The sequence below is a fragment of the Meles meles genome, chromosome 1 (genome assembly GCF_922984935.1).
Source record: "Meles meles chromosome 1, mMelMel3.1 paternal haplotype, whole genome shotgun sequence".
Classification (NCBI taxonomy): domain Eukaryota; kingdom Metazoa; phylum Chordata; class Mammalia; order Carnivora; family Mustelidae; genus Meles; species Meles meles.
The window spans coordinates 216860132-216873739 of NC_060066.1; the positions used below are offsets into that span (position 1 = coordinate 216860132).

A 13608-nucleotide genomic window follows, 5' to 3' on the forward strand; every position below is an offset into this window, starting at 1 on the left:
GGCGGACGAACAGTGGCCGTTCCCGCCCGGCCCACACCATGGGTTTAGGCAAATTCCCAGCGGAGGACTCGGAGGACCCCAGTGTCAGGCGCAGTACTTCCCGGAGGATTTGGCCAAACGGGCTTCAGTAACAGCTCCGGGATCGCCCGCTGTGGCCTGGCCAGTGAGGGGGAAGTGACTCTCATCATTCTGACCCCCACTCGATGCAGGCGAGACTGGCCTGGCCGTCAGAGCGTCATTTTTTCGGCGAACTGCCCACCTATGGCGTTGCCTACGCTTTTCCTGCGAAGCTGGGCTCTTGGTTATTGATTTGTGAGAGCTCTTTGCATAGAAGTCCGGTCTGTCACGTGTTTTCCCCGGGGCGCATTTTGTCCGGCGTCTGTGCATTGAGCCCCTTCCAGGCACGTGCTTCTGGAGCCCCGGGGAGGCAGTGGGCAGCAGGGAGAGGGTGCCCCAGGTCCTGGGCCTCGTCTGCCCTGGCGTAGGTGATTTGTGAGCAGCAGGTCAGCGTTCCCTCCCGTGCGGTCCTGCCCGACTGTCGAGATCGACAGCCCGACACTCTGCGATGTGTGCGGGAGCCGTGACTGAGTGCGGCCTGCGCCATTAGCTTCCCTCCGGCCGGCCACCCTGGGAGCCCGGAGCACAGAGGAGGTGAACTTGCCCTCCCGCCTGGATGCCACCGGAGCCTCCGTTCGAGAAACTTAGAGCCACCAGTGGGGCGCGGCGGGGCGGGGCCGAGGGCGGGGCCGCCCGGAGGAAGTGCGGCTGCCGGACGGCATTCTGGGGCCGGAAGTGGGGCGCACGCTGCGGGCGGGCGGCGATGGCGGCGGCGCGGGCCGGCAAGCGGTGAGTGGGGCGTCCGGCCGGTTGGGCCCTCCGGTGCCTCCTGGCGCGTCTCCGTGTCCCCGCTGCAGCGAGGCTGGGCAGGCCGGGCCGGCGCGGAGGCCTGACTCGGCGGTCGTACCCCGCAGGCGCCTGGCGGAGCTGACAGTGGACGAGTTCTTGGCTTCGGGCTTCGATTCTGAGTCGGAATCCGAGTCCGAAGGAGCCGCGGCAGCCGGGACGCGGGCGGTGCGCGGAGCCGACGGGAGACGGGATGGGCCAGGCGGGAGCCCCTCGTCCAGGTGAGGGGAGCGTCCCCCACGGGGCGTACTTTCCACTGGCCTGGCCCGGCACGCGGATGGGGACCGGGGACCTCCGGCCCCCGCCCCCGCCCCAGACCTTGGGCTCGTTCTTCGTGTTTGCTGTGACGAGCCTCCCTTTACCGCCTTGTACTTTCGGGAGCCGCTGGTCACGTGCTTGGCACCGAGAGAGACAGCGGGAGGGGGAGGGGGAGCCCGGGCCGTGGAGAGCGGGGGGGTGGGGAGCGGGCTTTCCGCTCAGCAGAGAGCCCCGTGCGGGACTCGACCCCGTGACCGGAGCCGAAGGCAGACGCTTCCCCGACGGAGGCCCCAGGCTGACCACCCGTGTTTTAGGCTGCGCCGGTGCATCGTGGAAGGTCCCGCTCGGGTCTGGAAGAGGTTCCGCAGCCCGGGTGAAGCAGAGGCGCGGTTAGGGCCAAGCAGGGTTAGGTGAATAGGGAGCCTGGTGCGCCGGCTCCTGCTGCTGTCGGTGCAGAAGGACCTTTGGGGAGCCGGTCACTGGACAGAGACCTGAGGGAGGAGGCCACGCAGACGGGGAAGAAAGCTGTGCTGGTGCAGTGTTCCGGGGTTAGGAACGGAGGAGCTGAAGTGGGGGCCTTACAGAGGAGCGGCGGGAGAGGAGAAGGTGGCCCTGGAGAAGCGATGGGGTCAGACCTCGCAGGCGCCTATGAGAGGTGCGGGAAGTTCTCTCGGGGCTTGAGCCGTGAGGCCATGTCACGTGACACGGAACACAGGGGAGGGGGCCCTCGGTTGCTGTGCTGAGAGTAGCTTGGAGGCGGTGGGTGCAGAGACAGGGAGAGACCACGGTGGCCGGCGGGAGAGTGGAGAGATGGTGCTGGTTTACGAGGAGGCACGAGGGCTTTGCAGGGGCGCTGCTGGTGCGAGCTCATGGCACTTTGCGTGCTGGGTAGAGAGCGAGCCTGGGAAGGTCGGGTCACTGATCCGGGAGACGGAGCAGAGTGTGGGCAGAGCAAGTTCAGGAGAGTCACGGGTGCGGCGTTGCAGGCGTCCGGTTTGACGTGCAGGTGTTGGAGCGCGTACAGAGAGGCTGTCGGATGTGTGCGTCCGGAGTTTAGGGGAGAGGGGATCTGCTGAGAACGTGACCCTGGAAACTGCCCTGCGTTGGCTGTCCGCAGCCCTTGTGGAGGGAGCCGTTCAGGCCCTGCAGCTTCTCTGTGGAGGCCAAGAAGCCTCATCCCACTGCCCCCACCCCTGTGGGCCGCGCCTGTCCGTTGTGCTTGATGACCCCCCCCTTCTTAGCCGGCATAAAGGTCGAGCATCTGAGCATAAGGACCAGCTCTCTCGGCTGAAGGACAAAGACCCCGAGTTCTACAAGTTCCTGCAGGAGAACGACCAGAGCCTGCTGGACTTCAGTGACTCAGACAGCGCGGAGGACGAGGAGGACCAGCTCCACTCCCTGCCGGACACGCTGGAAGTGAGGGCCTAGGCCAGACTGCTGGGGGCAGGGGCACACTTACGGCCCCCGCCCCCTGCTCTAGCCTGGGCCTCTGTCTGGCACAGGAAGCCAGCGTGGAGGAGGAGGACACGGATGAGGGTGGGACCCCCCGAGGACTGAAGGGGAAGCAGAGGGATTCTGCTCCTGTGACCCTCGCGATGGTTGAGGGATGGAAGCAGGCGGCGAAGGTGAGGCGCGGCATGGGGTGGGCAGTCGGCCAGCACCGCCTCCTGCTTTAGAAGGCGTCTGCCCTGGCCTCGTTCCAGCGACTTGGATCTCGGGGGGGGGGGCCCTCCCTGAGCACAGGCACTGGGGTCCACTTAGCGCGTTTCTTGAGGCTCCAGGGTTGCGTCTGTGCTTCGGCCAGAGACCAGGGGCTCTTCTGCTTTCTTCCCTGCAGCTTCCCTCTCGGGTGCTCCCTGGTGCCCGAAATCCACTGTGGCAGGACATACTCTCTGTGCCTTTGTCAGTCACTGGAGCCAGAGCCCTTCTTCCAAGGCTCTTTCGTTGGTTTCTGTGGGAAAAAGAAAGGATGGAAGGGAGAGTTCTGCATACCACCTGTCATAGGTTGCCACCCAGATCTCGGACCCTCAGCCTCTCCCCTCTGACCCTGAGCCAGGCTCCCTTCCCTTCCAGGAACATTTTGGACTCCTCTCTTTGTTCCCTGCATGTGTCTCCGTAACAGGGTTTCCGCCACTGCTCCACGTCTCAGAGTGTGGGCAGGGGGCACCTTTCTCTTCAGAGCGGGTTTCTGGAGCTCTGGTTGCCTCGCACTCTGTCTGACACAGCTGACCCCCCTCCTGATGTTTTGGGTCCTCTTAACCCCTTTAGCATCACCTTACTCCAAAGCTGTTCCACGAAGTCGTGCAGGCATTCCGAGCTGCTGTGGTCACCACCCAAGGAGACCAGGAAGGTGCCGAAGCCAGCAAATTCCAGGTCACGGACAGTGCTGGTGAGCTGGGGTGAGGGGACGTGGGATACAGGCTCTCTGTTCCATCTTCTGTACTGTGAATGGCCTCTGTGGTCCCCTCGTTGCAGTGTTCAATGCCCTGGTCACCTTCTGCATTCGCGATCTCTTTGGCTGTCTCCAGAAGTTGCTGTTTGGAAAAGTCCCGAAGGACAGTAGCAGGTGAAAGGGAAGAGGGGAAGTAGGGAGGTGTGGTCAGTTCCCTGCATTGGGGAAGGCAGAGGCCTTGTAATCTAGGGGGTCTCTCTAGACCCAACCAGGACAGAGGGACGTTGAATGAACATAGAGCCAGGCCGTTTGTAGTGTTCCTGGGAGAGGCTGGGCACTCAGGGCCAGTGGGTGGCTTCGTCCTCCTTTCTTTTTTCTAAGAAGGTACATCCTCTACCCAGAATTTTTTAGGGGGCCCAGAGTGTGTGCTTGGCTTTGCGCCACTGGTTTTTTAGGTCGGGATTCTCTCTTTTTTGATCTCTTTTTTTTTTCTTTAAATGAGTATCTTCTCCGCTTCTTTGCTGTTTGGTCTCGGGAGGTGTGTGTGCTCACATAGGTAGGTGCCTTTTCACAGCTGAGTTTCAGAACCTTAAATTCCATGTTAGAGGAAGACCGAGTAGAGGAGGCTGTGAGAAGTCTTCGGATGAGAGAGGAGAGCGGCAGACCTTTGGCAAAAGGGGAGGCACATTTGCCTGGGAGGGCCGTGCAGCCACGTGACTAGGAGGTAGTGAGGGCCTGAAGGGTCAGACTATCCCCAGACGCCAGAAAGAAGGCTCCAGGGAAGGGTCCCGCATTACCTTCCGAAAGGGAGGCTTGGGGCGGTGGCGGACCTGGAGACAGGAGTGTCTGGGTCTGGTGGAAGTTGCCCGGGTGAGACTCGTGGTCAGGGATGGTGCAGCTTTGTGAAGGTGGCCCTGTCGGAAGGGGGCAGGGAAGCTGACAGACAGGTAGGGCTGGCCAGGTTTGGACCCTTGCGTGAAGGGGGCCGCTGCGTGGGGAGAGCAATCAACAGGAAGGGTGGTGGGTTTGGGGAGAAAGTGTGCATTGTGGGGTTCACTCAGATGGCCGTGGGTTTGGTCTCTCTGTAGGGTGCTGCACCCGTCTGGCAGCCCACTGTGGGGCAAGCTCCGGCTGGACATCAAGGTTTACCTGAGCTCCGTTATACAGGTGTGGTTCCAGAGGGGAGAGGGCCTGCGGTGCTCCACGGGGCCTGGCCACGTCTGGTGGGCCGGTCCTTCCTTGTTTCCCCATGGGCTCGGGGCCTCACGGCGCTCTCCTGCTTCCCCAGCTGGTGGCCTGCGTGGCCGAGGCGACGGTGGCCGCGGCCGTGCTGCAGCATGTCAGCAACTCCGTGCCCTACTACTTGACCTTCCCCAAGCAGTGCCGCCTGCTGCTCAAGGTCAGCCGGCCGTGCCCCGTGCCAGGGTGGTGGGGGTGCGCGTCGCCGCCCTTCCAGCGTGCCCCTCTCGTGTGCCGTCCGCACCCTATCCCGCTTGGGTTCTGTCTCCGTCAGCTCTTTGCTCCTGGGGCTGCAAAACCAGTCCCGTAAGGCGGTGGCTTTCTGACGTTTCTGCTGAGGAGCGAAGCAGGACGTCCTCTTGTTTCTCCGCGGTCCTGCCTTCACGGGTTGGTTTTACGTTTTTGTCCCCCCGAGTGGAGTCCTGAGAGGTTCTCTTCCGAGATGCTTCGGGAAGGGCTGTCTCCCAGCGGTGACCACGGGGCTCCTTGGCTGGGCTTGGGGAGGCTGGGGCAGGCAGTGACATCTTGCCTTCTGCAGAGGATGGTGGTCCTGTGGAGCACAGGCGAGGAGACGGTGCGTGTCCTGGCCTTCCTGGTCCTCATCAGGGTCTGCCGGCAGAAGAAGGACGTCTTCCTGAGTCCTGTTCTCAAGGTAGTGCGGGCCCAGGGCTCCGGCCGCTAGTGCCCCCGAGTCTGTGTCCATCAGGGTCTAGGTTGCAAGTGCTGGCCTGAGGGCTGGGGAGCTGCCTTCGTGGTTGGTGCCCTCTGTTGGCACTGCGGCCCTGGGCTCCCACACCGTCGTCACAGTCCCTCCCTGAGAAGTTGGGGACCGTGGCAGGGATGGGAGTTCTTGAACGCCTGGGGCTCCACATCGGCTACTCCGCACACCTCTGTCCCTCAGTGGATGAGGACACTGGGTGTGGAGAGGGCGGGGACCGTGCCGCTCGGCCTCAACCTCCGATGGCCTGTCCTACATGGAGTCCCTCTAGAAACCCCTGTGGCGGCCTGGCACATAGCTGGGGCTCTTCTTCCCGGTCCCTCCACGGCATCCTTGCCTCGTCTCAGTTGCTCGGGCTGCGCTCTCCCCACCTGTGGGCCCCTCCTCTGGGCGCTGCAGACTTCGTTTGAGAGTTTGAGATTGGCGGCGGTAGGCTGGAGGCTGAGCAGCAGCAGGGGGCCCAGGGTGCAGGCGGCGTGTAGGGGGAGGGGTCTGCAGCAGACAGGGGCAGACTGGCTCCCGCCAAGGCAGCAGCTCTGACGGAAAGGCCCAGGTGTCTGGCGGTGGCTCGGAGCTGGGTGGTGGGTACCGGGGGCCCTGGGAGCTCGGGTGGTTCCAGCTGGGGTCTTTCCTGGCAGCAAGCGTACATCACGTACGTGAGGAACTGCAAGTTCACCTCTCCCAGCACCCTCCCACTCATCAGCTTCATGCAGCGGACCCTGACCGAGCTCCTCGCCCTGGACACTGGCGTCGCCTACCAGCACGCCTTCCTCTACATCCGCCAGCTCGCCATCCACCTGCGCACTGCCATGACCACGCGCAAGAAGGTGTGTGGGTGCGCCTGCGGGGCGAGGGATGGCCCTGGGCTCCTGGACGCCTCAGTCTCTCGGTCAGGGCCTTTGCTGGTGGGGGCTTCGGGCATAGCTGGCGGCGGGGGGCGGGGGGGCCGAGGTTGGGCAGGTGGGCTGAGATCCCGTGCCCCTGGTGGGTGAGGAAGAGCGGGGCCTGGCCAGGAGCCCCGCGCCGAGCCGCAGATGGCCCTCGCTCTGTGTGCAGGAGACGTACCAGTCCGTGTACAACTGGCAGTTTGTGCACTGCCTGTGCCTGTGGTGCCACGTGCTCGGCGCCCTCGGCCCCCGGGAGGCCCTCCGGCCCTTGGTCTACCCCCTAACCCAGGTGGCGATCGGCTGCATCAAGTGAGTTCTGCTGGGTGTGGTCGCCCTGAGTCGGAGGGAGGCAGCGTTCCGTGGGCTGCTGTGGGGGTCGGGCTCGCTGCAAGGGGAGGCATCCTGGACGGCCAGGAGGAGCTGCTGCTCTGGGAGGGTCTGGGCCATCCCTGGACTCCGGGTCTGTTACTGGGCAGTGCCCGAGGAAGTACGGGGAGGTGGTATGGTCTGTGGCCCAGTGTCCCCGGCTGGTGCGTGCTGGGTGATGCTGGGTAGAAAAGGGTAAGTACCCTTGGAGGGAATTTGGTTTCTGGACAGAGCTGGGCGTGACTCTTGAGTAGTGGCCAGTATCCAGGGCGGATACCGGAGGAGCTGCCGGAGGCCAGGTGGCTGTTGCTGTCGGCCAGGAGGGGTCGCCCCTGAGCTCCTGAAGGGGCAGCCTTCCAAGCGTGGCGCAGCCCTGCATTAAAATGAACCGGAGTCTAGCGCCTGCGGGGCTCAGTGGGTTACGCCTCTGCCTTCCGCTCAGGCCGTGATCTCAGGGTCCTGGGATCGAGCCCCGCATCGGGCTCCCTGCTCAGCAGGGAGCCTGCCTCCCCCTCTCTCTCTACCTGCCTCTCTGCCTACTTGTGATCTCTCTCTGTCAAATAAATAAATAAAATCCCGAAAGAGAAAAAAGAAAAAGACACTAAATCAAGCCATTTGGGGTGTTCTCTCACCCCGACAACTCAGTGAGGTTGAGGTCCTTGAGACCAGCATGTCAGTCGGGCCCTTTGTTCTGCCGTGTTCTGTCTGGAAGAGTCAGAAGGGGCAGGTGTGCCCACCCGCCCCGACAGAAGTGAGGTTAGAACCCCACGGGTGGGAATGGGTCATGGGCGGAGGCTGGTTTGGGGGGTCCCTGAGGCTCAGGTGTCTGCTCACCCCTGCTTTCCCGTGCTCCCAGGCTGGTTCCCACTGCCCGCTTCTGTCCCCTGCGCATGCACTGTGTGCGCGCCCTGACGGGGCTCTCGGGGAGCACCGGCACCTTCATCCCCGTGCTGCCATTCATACTGGAGGTGAGAGGGTGCCCGCCCCCGGGGACTGGGGGGTGGGGGCAGGGGGTCCGGTGCCCCCGGGCTGTCTTCGGAGGCACCTCTTGCTGTCTCTGGACTGTCTCTTCTGAGATTCGGTGCTTCCAGAGTGCTGGTTCTCTCATTTGTAGAGCAGGTCCTGGGAGGGCATCGCTCTGTGCGGAGCTCGTGTCGCGTGCTGGTAGGCGGGAGTGGCCGTGAGGACATGGACTGCTGCTCTGGAGGGCTGGCCTGACCGTGCTGGTTTTAGGACACGCTTGGGTCTGTCCGGTCTAGTACAGAGAGCAGGCGAGCTGGGCCAGAAGCCTCGGTCTGATTCCAAAGCTGCCTTTCTTTTCCTGCACGCTCCTGTGTGCGTTTGTGTGTACGCACGCGTCTGCACACGTGTGTGTCCTCGCATGCCTGCACGTGCGTATAGCTCAGGTGCTGAAAGGTGGTCTGACTAAAGCCCAGAAGCCCACTCGGGGCTAGGCCTGGACCCACTGTATGCTTATTACTGATGTTAGAGAGGCCCGAGTGCCACCCGCCGCGAGATGGGCCAGGTTCGTGTCTCGGTGTGGTGTGCTGGGGTCCCAGGGCTGTGCTCTGTGTCTGCTTACCAAGCAGAAGAGAGAAGGGAGCCCCTGAGGGTTCCCACTCTGATTTCTTCCTCTCACAGCTCTGGTGCGGACTGACCCTGCCTCAGTGCGCCTCAGCGCTGCAGGGCGCGTCCCGTCACACCTGGGCTGCTCCTTCCCAGAGAAAACAAGTCAGAGTCCGTTTCTGCCCTGCCCTTCCCGGTGGGTGGGAAGGGGTATGGAGAGCAGCCCCCCTCCCGGTCCCCACACCACCTCTGGCTGAGCCAGGTTCGAGTGCTGGTGTTCCCCCTCGGGACACGTTACTGCCACAGCCGTGGGTACTCTGCATCTAGGGTTGCATTGAGCTGGGCTGGGAACCATCATCCCGGCTCTGTGACGTCTTCTGTGTTGGCCACCCGTGCCCTTCAGGACAACATCCTGGATCACCTCTGTGTGCGGGCGGGGGTGGGGGCAGGCACGCTGCAGCTTTCAGCGTTTGGACCCAGGGTGGGCTTCTCCAAGACGCAGAGAGCGGTGGACGCAGCCTGTGGTCTGTGGAGGATGAAGGAGCGGGTGCCCCCCAGATCTTCATCGGGGGTCCTCCTGGGGATGCGGCCTTGGGGTTGGCCCAAGGCCTCGGGGATGCGGTCACAGGGGGAGAACGTTGTGGTGGCCGTGGCTGTGTGCATGTTCTTTGGTCTCTAGATGTTGATTTTTACAGCTTCTTGGCCTAGTTTTAGGAAGGAATCGGTAACGTGTGTGCTCCTGGTCCTGTTCCCATCAGCCAGAGCCCCCGTCGGGGATAAAGGGATGGCCTCGGAGGCCAGAGCGCTGCATGGCAAGGGTGTGGGGGCCCACAGGGCCGACACTGCACGTGGCTGCCTGTCCCTGGCCCCACAGTGGCCCGTAGCCCGGGGTGTGTGCGGCGTGTGCGGCATGCGGCAGAGCAGGCCAGGCTGATGTGGCCTTGGGATAGGTTTTCCAGCAGGTGGACTTCAACAGGAGGCCGGGGCGCATGAGCTCCAAGCCCATCAACTTCACCGTGATCCTGAAGCTGTCCAAAGTCAACCTGCAGGAGAAGGCATATCGGGTGAGGCTGGCCTCCTGTGGAGGGGCGTGGGGAGATGCCTTGGGTGGGGGTCCCAGCCGGATGGCATAGGGCACTGAGGTCAGTGTGTAGGGTGGTAGGGGTCAGGTGAGTGTGGAGTTCGTGTGCACCTTCCTGGGTCTCTTGGGGTGAGAGGGAAATGGTGTTCCTTGGCCTCAGCCACACTGAGTGTGAGCGTGGCTTCTGGGGAGGCTGTGGGGTCCCGTCCTCCAGTTTCCACCCTGCAGAGCGGGCGGACACATCGGACTGCTCCGGAAGAGCGCGGAGCTCCCGTCTCCCCAGCGCCGACCTTCTCCTTTCTTCCCTGCCGCCCCAGGACGGCCTGGTGGAGCAGCTATATGACCTCATCCTGGAGTACCTGCACAGCCAGGCCCACAGCATCGCGTTCCCCGAGCTGGCGCTGCCCGCCATCCTGCAGGTGTGTACCCACCGTCTGGGTCCACCTTCCCTTCCCAGGCCCCTCGATGGCCTGCCCCCGTAGAGCAGACAGAGCTGCTTGATGGGCGCGGCTCCCCATTCACGGAGTGACCAGAGGGAGGCATCCTTGTCACAGCCACACGGGGCCAGGAGCCAAGCCTAGCCTCTGCCCACGTGCTTTCAGGCCAGATGTTTTCCACCTCACGGAGGCAGGTGCCTGTCATGGAAAGGGCCAGGCGGCACTGCCTGTCCCTGTCTGGCGCTGGTGGCAGAAGCCACCCGCACAGCCGGAGCCTTGTTCGGTGAGCTGGGCTGGGCTGCTCTCCCCAGAGCCGCACTGGCTGGAGACGCGTCCAGACACGGGTGGCTGCGTCCGCAGGCCTTCATTTCTGGGCTCCAGGTCCCAGGGGTCCCAGTGTGGAACAGGGCTTTGCAGACTCTGCTGGTAGAATCTGATGCTAAGTGTTGTAGACTGCACGGTCGCGGGGTTTCTCAGGCTTTCCAGTCGTTGTACCAAGAACCCACAGAAACGCGTGAGTGAGTAGGTCGGATGCGCACCGGCACGACTTTATTTACAGAGACAGGCTGGGGGCGGCCTCTGACCTGGAGGGTAGCCCCGTGCTGCCCCCCTGCTGCTGCCGTGCCTTTGCCTGGCCCGTGGGATGGGCCGTCTGCTCTCCGGCCTCCACAGGCCCAGGCACCGGAGATCACGCACACCCCCCGAGTCTGGTGTGTGGACTTGGGTCCCCTCCCCAGGTGTGTGCACTAGGGCTCCCCATGGCCAGAGCTGTGCGACACATGAACCCATGTTCCCTGCTCTCCCGTCACCTCCCTGTGGTCATGTGGGGCCCAGACGGATCGTGGGGTGCAGAGCAGGTCTGTGTCTGGACCTCGACTGAGCCCCTCTTCCTCCCGCAGCTAAAGTCCTTCCTCCGGGAGTGCCGGGTGGCCAACTACTGCCGGCAGCTGCGCCAGCTGCTGGAGAAGCTGCAGGAGAACGCAGAGTACATCCGCCGCCGCCGCCAGGGGGCCCCCTTCGCCGTGGCGGACCAGCACGCTGTGGTCAGTTGGGAGTTCGGGAGCGGGGCGGGCAGCACTGGCTGAGGGCACCGGTCAGGGCCGGGCTGGGCTGTGGAGGTTTGCCCAGGCTGGGACTGATCCTAGACCTCTCCCCGCAGGATGCCTGGGAGAGGCAGACCCGAGAGGAGGGGACCCCTCTCACCAGGTACTACAGCCAGTGGCGGAAGCTGAGGGAGCGCGAGATCCAGCTGGAGATCAGTGGCAAAGAGCGGGTGTGTCTGCAGGGGACGCTTGCTGGGGGTGGCCCACTGCGTTACTCTGAGACGGGGTCCGGCTCCTTGGCTGTGACACCAGAGTGCGGAAGGGGGCTTGTGGGAGGGGACAGTCCCAGCGACGTCAGCAGGATGGGTGGGGGCCTGTGTTCCAGCTGCAGCGTGTTCTGTGGCAGCTCCGAAGGGGCAGATGTCCTGCAGAGTTGGGTAATGGTAGGGGGGCTTCTCTCATGACCTTCAGGAGGAGGTCACTGGAGGCCAAACTGGCTGGGGATTGGGGGGAGTGAGTGGCTAGACTGACCTTGGCACCAGGAGTTGAGGCAGGGAACCACCGGTGGGCCGTGCCTCTGAGTCTGGGCCTGGCCATTGGGTGTGGGATGGTGTGACTTGAGGGGACAGCTTCATGCTGAGTGGCATGCCTGTGACTGTCTGTCCCTGTGCTGTCACTGTGGGTCTGCGTCATTTCTGAGATGGGGGGTTGAAGATTTGGAGGCAGAAAGATGAGGGGCTGCAGCCGGGCCTCCAGCCGTGGGTGAGACTGAATCTTTGGTGGCACGCGTGGCCAGCGTGTGGTTGGGGCCTCCTCTCCTGCCCGGCAGGATGGCTGTCCAGGAGTCCTGTCCGGTGATGTGGACCAAGAGTCGGCTAGAAAAAGTGGCCAAGCAGAGTCTTTGTGTGGAGGACCGTTTGGGAGGCAAAGCTTGAAGGAGAACGCGGGAGGGAAAGGGACACTGGGTCGGATAGAAGCTTTGGAGATGTGAGGGGCGGGGAGACAGGAACGGTGGTCAGGATTCTTGCCATGTGACGTGTGACGCGTGATGTGGCCTGGCCGCGGCTAGGGCTAAGCCTTGAGGTGGAGGGGGTTCCTGGGGCTGAAGCAGGGCAGGTTGGGGACTGGGCTGGGCTGGGCTCTCAGAGCCTCCGGACGACCCTCGCCTCCTGCTCTGGCTCTGGGTCCTGCCAGCTGGAAGATCTGAACTTGCCAGAGATAAAGCGGCGGAAGGTGGGAGACAGGAAGAATGAAGACCGAGTGGAATTTAAGGATCTCTTTGACCTGGACAGTGATGAGGAAGACAGTATCATGGACTTCTCAGAGACAGGTAGGGGCCTGAGCTCCTTGTGGGGAAGGGGATGGTGGACCTGGAAGGCTTTCCTAGCCGCCTCGTGGATCCAGAAGAGGGTGCCGGCTTCCACCTTACCGCTCATGTCCACTGGGGCCCTTCTGCCACTCTGCTTTGAGGTGAGGGCGTCCTGGCATTGGAACACGTGTTCCCAGACCTTGTCCCCTCGCTCTCACTCTGGGCGCCGGGGACTCCTCTGCCTGCCCAGAAGGGGCCCGAGTGAAAGGTGGGTGGGTGGGTGAGGGGCTGGGAGCCCGGCCCGGCCTCCTGCACCAGCTGCCCCCGGTGAGCACCTGCTGGCGGGCCCACTCCATGGGCTTTTCTTCTTGGTCCCCAGGAGCTTGGCAGAGGGTAGAGGAGGACGAGGACGAGGAGGAGGAGGAGGAGGAGGAGGGGAGCAGCTGTAGCAGCCAAGCAGCAGCCGGCAGTTCTAAAGGTACGTGGCCCCTGGGTGTCAGGGGTGGTGCTGTGGCCCTCTGAGCCTGCCTGTCGGGAGCCCAAGGGTGTCCTGGGTGTGGCGGGTGGCAGGCAGGGCAGTCAGGTGGGAGGATAGCCCTAAGCTGGGCCACACCCCTCCTTGGGGACACCAGGCCAGCTGCTCCGCTACCGCTGCACTGATAAATTAATGAGGCCTGTGATTAATTAGTGATGAGTGATCTCCAGGGCCGGCTTCTCCCAGATCAAGTGGAATTTATGTAGCCTCGGTCTCTCCCTGCAGACGGAGGCCCCGACACACAGGTGGGCCTGGACCTCCGAGAGCTGCGGCGGCTGGCCCAGGGGCCAGAGGATGAGTTGCAAGACCTCCAGCTCTCCGAGGAGGACTGAGGGCGGCCAGCCTGGGGACCTGCAGCGACTGCGGCGCACGGCTCCCCACTCAGCGGCCAGTCGGGCACATAGCTTCTTGGCTGGCCCCGAGCCTGGCGGTCAGGGCCCACGCCGGTGTGGGAAGGGCAGTCGATGGTGCACAGGACTTTAGCTTTCCAACATGGAAGACCAGAAAGTATGGGTCCTGTGCAGAGCCCTGCAGTGACGGCTGTGGAGCCCGTGTCTACCGCTGCACCCGCAGAGGGTCGGGTCAGAGGCATCAAGACCGTGAGAGCAGCGATCTGGGGTGGCCCTCTGCCCCGACCTCTGCCCCAGTGGCAGGCTGCAGAAAGGCTCGTTCCAGACAGAGCTGGCGGGCACGGCCATCGCCGGTGTGGCATGATGGGCCAGCTCTGGGTCCTCTGTCATTCTTTGGTCTGTCTGCAGGTACCCGGGATGGGTCTCGGGTGTGGGTTCCCAGCTGTCTGCACCCGGCTCTATGGCTACCCCCAGAAAGTTCTGGAATCTCTTTTCCTCTTAACTCACATTTTCCTTTGAAAAAC

General features: G+C 63.4%; 1 protein-coding gene across 3 annotated transcripts; it reads left to right on the forward strand.

Annotated features, from left to right (window-relative positions):
* Nucleotides 1–508: 508 nt before the first annotated feature.
* Nucleotides 509–13607, forward strand: NOC2L (NOC2 like nucleolar associated transcriptional repressor). Of its 3 annotated transcripts, none has more exons than XR_006815337.1 (19): nucleotides 509–846; nucleotides 972–1124; nucleotides 2403–2577; nucleotides 2664–2786; nucleotides 3430–3550; nucleotides 3637–3727; nucleotides 4642–4720; nucleotides 4842–4952; nucleotides 5331–5444; nucleotides 6149–6337; nucleotides 6567–6706; nucleotides 7620–7731; nucleotides 9280–9393; nucleotides 9728–9829; nucleotides 10747–10890; nucleotides 11007–11120; nucleotides 12085–12231; nucleotides 12570–12677; nucleotides 12960–13607. XR_006815337.1 is itself a non-coding variant. In XM_045981386.1 (19 exons), exons 1-19 carry the CDS (start codon nucleotides 674–676, stop codon nucleotides 13064–13066), a joined length of 2391 nt encoding a protein of 796 aa, XP_045837342.1. In that variant the 5' UTR covers nucleotides 509–673; the 3' UTR covers nucleotides 13067–13607. The 3 variants fall into 3 exon arrangements, 2 of the variants coding, with proteins under 2 accessions (XP_045837342.1, XP_045837214.1); XM_045981386.1 differs by having other exon boundaries at nucleotides 12085–12254; nucleotides 12592–12650; XM_045981258.1 differs by lacking the exons at nucleotides 12570–12677; nucleotides 12960–13607 and having other exon boundaries at nucleotides 12085–12555.
* Nucleotide 13608: the final 1 nt, after the last annotated feature.